The sequence below is a fragment of the Tupaia chinensis genome, unplaced genomic scaffold (genome assembly GCF_000334495.1).
Source record: "Tupaia chinensis unplaced genomic scaffold, TupChi_1.0 Scaffold000558_1, whole genome shotgun sequence".
In the NCBI taxonomy this organism is placed as follows: Eukaryota; Metazoa; Chordata; class Mammalia; order Scandentia; family Tupaiidae; genus Tupaia; species Tupaia belangeri.
The window spans coordinates 103419-107839 of NW_006160070.1; the positions used below are offsets into that span (position 1 = coordinate 103419).

General features: G+C 54.8%; 1 protein-coding gene across 1 annotated transcript in view; it reads left to right on the top strand.

Annotated features, from left to right (window-relative positions):
- Positions 1 to 1033, top strand: part of CDH26 (cadherin 26) — a 34288-nt gene extending 33255 nt beyond the window's left edge. The window contains exon 13 of the mRNA XM_027775371.1: positions 856 to 1033. Within this exon, the coding sequence (XP_027631172.1) occupies positions 856 to 990 (135 nt within the window). The 3' untranslated portion in view covers positions 991 to 1033. The remainder of the gene's footprint in view (positions 1 to 855) is intronic.
- The last annotated feature ends 3388 nt before the right edge of the window (positions 1034 to 4421 follow it).

The following is a 4421-nucleotide window of genomic DNA, read 5'->3' on the forward strand; positions in this document are numbered from 1 at the left end:
TGCTATAGGGTGTGTGCGCTCGCCAGAAAGACAGAGAGAGACAGAGAGACAGAAAGTGAGAAATCACCCCCCAGGGGGATGGCCACACCACAATCCCTTCTCCTCCATTCTTCCCTCGGGACCTTGGACACGCACGCACATGTGCCTGGCGTGAGTTTAAGCCACCGGGTCCAGGACTTGAACCACGGTCGACTACATGGGAGTCCAGCGACATAGCCATTACACCAGCTGCTGGTCCTGGGTTTTGCTCGCTCGAGCCACGTTGGCCCCCAGTCCCACCTGGCCCCAGACCTTGTGTCTCTGATCGCTCACCGCTCCCCCATGCCCCTTCATTCCCTCTTCTCTTGATGTTCTCTTCGACTTGCCTGTGAGTGTAGGAGCCAGTGGGAGGTCACATACGGCCTCTTGGCTTCATGCCGGTGTTCGGGTGGTGGCCACTCTCCCCCAGACTCGGGTTTCGGCTTGCTCCCCAGTGTGCTGGTTCTGGGCGTCGGTGAGACCTTTGAGTTGGGGCCTCGTGGGTGGGGATTGGCTCATGGAGGCATCACTCTCAGGGGTGGATTAATGAGAGACTCCGTGAGTCCCGGCGCTGTGGGACGGGCTTAGCGCTCACCAGCGAGGGCCGTCCTAAAGGAAGGGCTGCCCAGGTCTCTCTCCTCACAAACCTGCCGCCCTCTGCTTCTGTCTGCCACGTTGCACCGTAGGCCGGCCGATGCCAGCCTCGCACCTTTGGCCTTTTCAGCCGGTGGAGCCATGAGTCAAATAAACTCCTATTGCTCTATGGACCATCCAGTCTCAGGGGTGTCTGTTAGACCAAGCCCGTTACCTTTGGAGTAACCAGCATTTCCCTCCTAGGACCTCCATGAAATGCTGCCATCTACAGAGAGTGCTTCGAGACAGATACAGTTTGCTCTGGGGACTCCACTGAGTTACAGAAGTGCACCTCCTGCTGCGGTAATCTCGCTGGTGACTGACAGCTGGTCGCCTTGAGAGGGGACCCTTCTAGAGGTTTCTGCGATGCTGGTAGCACAAACACACAGTCAGTGAACATCTGAGAAGTGGGGCCTGGTAAACCATCCAACCGCCTTTCCATCCGTGTAACTGGTAGTATTACCGTGGGCTGTTGTCATTGTAAGAGTTGCTGTTTGGTCGCCCCGTCCATTTTCCTGTGTCCAGCTGAGGGACCAGAGATCACTGATCACGTTAGAGTGCAGGGCTTCGGCCCGGACCGCGTCCCAGCTCAGATTTCACACTTCATGCCAAACAGAGCCCTGGCTCCCCCGCTGGGCTAAGTCTCCCAAACGTTCATGGAAAATGGATATGAAGAAACCCTGCGTGAATTTCAGGAAAAAATTCTGCACCCAAATAAACCCATACTTGACCTCCATTTTCCACGATGGTTTGGAAGTGCCGTCGTGTGTCGTTCGCGCTAATTCTAGCTCTACCAGGTTTGTTTTCATAGGGGAATTTTCCTGAAGTACTTTTACACTCACAAGCAGTTGCCCTGTGGGCCCCTCCCGTCTTCCCCGGTGAGAGCACCTGTGTGACCACAGGGCGACACCGGGACCAGGACATCGATTCTGGCACTGCGCTGCCGATCCAGGCCTCAAATGTCACCAGCTTAACTAGTTATCGCTTTAATTCGTTTTTCTGACATAGACCTAAGAGATATTTAATGGCCAAAGAACCAACGTATCCTGTCCAGTTCTTAGGACAGCAGACTCTGAAAAGGGACTCCCCGTTTCTCCAGCTCTCTGCCCTTGCCCAGGCTGCGCATGGGTGAGAGAGCACCTCACCCGTCAGGAAGCCTCACCGGATTGAGAGTTCTTGCCATCTCTGCGAAGCAGCTCTAAAACTGTGCAGGAGTCTCTGCCGCGAATGCCTACTCCATTCTCACTAGGCTTACCACATTTTTAGTACTGGAGTCTCTAGTTAGGTATTTGCATCCTTTGGTAGTTGATATGACACTCACGAACACTTTTTCCTAATTTTTTTAGGGTCGTGGTATGCTCTTTGAGCCACGAGGCATGAAAATCAAATTCTCTACCCTGTGAGTACAGGTGTAGGTGTTACTGTGAAAGAGGGACCCTGTCCTGTCTGATAGTTGAGAAAAACCTTGGAAATTGGAGATCTGGGAGGGAAGAGGTGGTGAAAAGGGTGCCCACCACCCAAACCAACCAGGCGAGTGAGTGTGGAGCACGGATTGGGCATGGGTAAAGCACGTGGTTCTGTCTTGAAAACAGAAGAGGTTTTCAGTTCCTGGAAAATTTCCCTCTTCCATGAGAAAGAGACAGAGAGAGCTAGAGAGAGTGTGAGACAGGCACCCCCAAAAGGACCTTTGTGCTGAGATCCACCACCTGCCGCCCGGCCCAGAACACGGCAAGTGCACGAGTCCCGTGTGCTCAGGAAGGCCCCAGGAAGGGACAAGGCCTTTTCCATGTGAGGTCGATTGCATTAACCACTGACCACCAGCCGTCCCCTGGCCAGTTTCCGTTGCTGCTACATTGCCAAGAACCTGCCACTGGCTGAACGTCCCTCTGAGCTGCTTCTCAGACGAAGGGGCTTAGAGACTGTCCAGTCCATTTTATTTCCTAAATATTTTTAGCAGCACAATCTTTCTTTTCAGTCTAGATTGTGCTAAGAGCACCGCCATAATTAAAACACGTGAGTGGCTTTCCTTTTAGTACCAGTTCGTGTGCAGTGGCGTCTGTGACGTGGGCCTGTCCCCACATAGCCAGGAAGGACCGATTCTGGTGAAACAAGCAAACGCAGGGCGAAGTCGGACCCTGCGGGTGGGGCTTGCAGCACTCTTATCTCAGCACCGAACTCCTCGCTTCACGTGGCTGTCAGCCATCAGAAGAAAACTTCGATACTCCGGCAAGCCGTCTCGTACCAGCGGGGTTTAAGTGGCTCAGTGTATAATCTTAGGGTTCTCTGTGATTAACCAGGTGTGGAATGAAAAGCTTCATTCAAGTTTCAACAACACAAATTAACATGTTGGGATGGGGAGAAGATGTAAATTATTTTCCATTATGATGTTAAAAATATTATTAAATATCAGGATTACAATAATTTATAAATAATTAAAACGATAGTCTATTATTGTTACCGACTTGTCTCTGAAGGGTTTGAGGAGGCTCAGGCCCAGGGTGCAGCCTGAAACCACTGGCCAAGTCCAGAGAGACCCAGAGGTGGGAGACGGCCTCTCTCCACTCCCAGGCAGTCACGTGTAGTGTAGGGTGAGGACTCGACAAGGCTCGAGGCCCTGGTCTCCCCGGGAAGATGCCAGGCCTGACAGAGTGGCATCTCCCTCAGGCCCTGGGGCTGGTCCCCGTGTGTACAGTGAGCCCCCTTGTGGGGCTGGGGTACATGGACTGCATTGCGAGTCCTCCTCTGAGCGGCCCACGGAGCTGGTGCAACAAGGTCTGGGCACCCCGACTCTGTTGAGAGCCCCTGGCACCCGAGCGGGCGGGCAGGCTCCTGGGCTGCTCAGGGTGGTCACGCCTTGCCCCATCGCTCAGTGTTTAGTTCACTTTATGTTGGCTCCACTATGTACACACACACGTGTACATGCACGTGTGCACAGACATGTGGAAGCATGTACGTGTGAACGTGTGTGTGTGTTTGTATATATGGATGTGAACGTCGGTATACACAGGCTCAGGGACACACGAGACTCCCTCGGAGCGTGTCGATTTCCACACACGTCTTCTGCCACACCTGAGTATCCCAGACCCGGGGATGACTAGGACCACCTCAGCCATGACACCTGCTGGTGACTCAAACAACATGCTTCGCGTGGCTCTCCGGTCTGACCCTTCCCACCAGCCCGCCACTGCCCTGGGGCCTGGGCACAGTTCAGGCGAGCGAGACCAAACAGCGCAGGGGTGAGTCCTGGACTTGGCGGCGTGAGAAACATGCCAGGCACGTGTGTGCCTGAACTCCTGGGGAGGGAGGGACAGAGGAGAAGGCACTGTGGCATAACCACGGCCCATTGGGGTGTGATTTCTCCCCCTCATCCTCCCTGTGTCTCTCTCTGGCAAAAATAAAGGAAAACAAAATTTTAAAAGGCAGGAAGAGCATCGTGGCCGAGCAGCACCCCCGCTCCGCGGCCCCCCCTGCAGTGTGCCCGGCCCGGACGCTGTGAGGCCCAGGAGCACACCTGGCGGGGCATCCCCTCCTCCCAGCACATGACAGGAGAACTGAGCAAACCGCCCTTGAGGCCCTGGTGTGTCTGTGCCACCACCCCGGTCTACGGCGGGCCTTGCTGGGAGGAGGGCAGGCCGATGACCCCTCAGGAGCCTGACCACTCTGTTTGCCTTGTAGATGGCCCGGGGTACCGCAGTGCCCAGAAGCCCCTGGAAACTGACAGGAGAGAGGATGGTGGTGAGTGGGAGGGAGAGTCTGGATCCTGTGCGCGG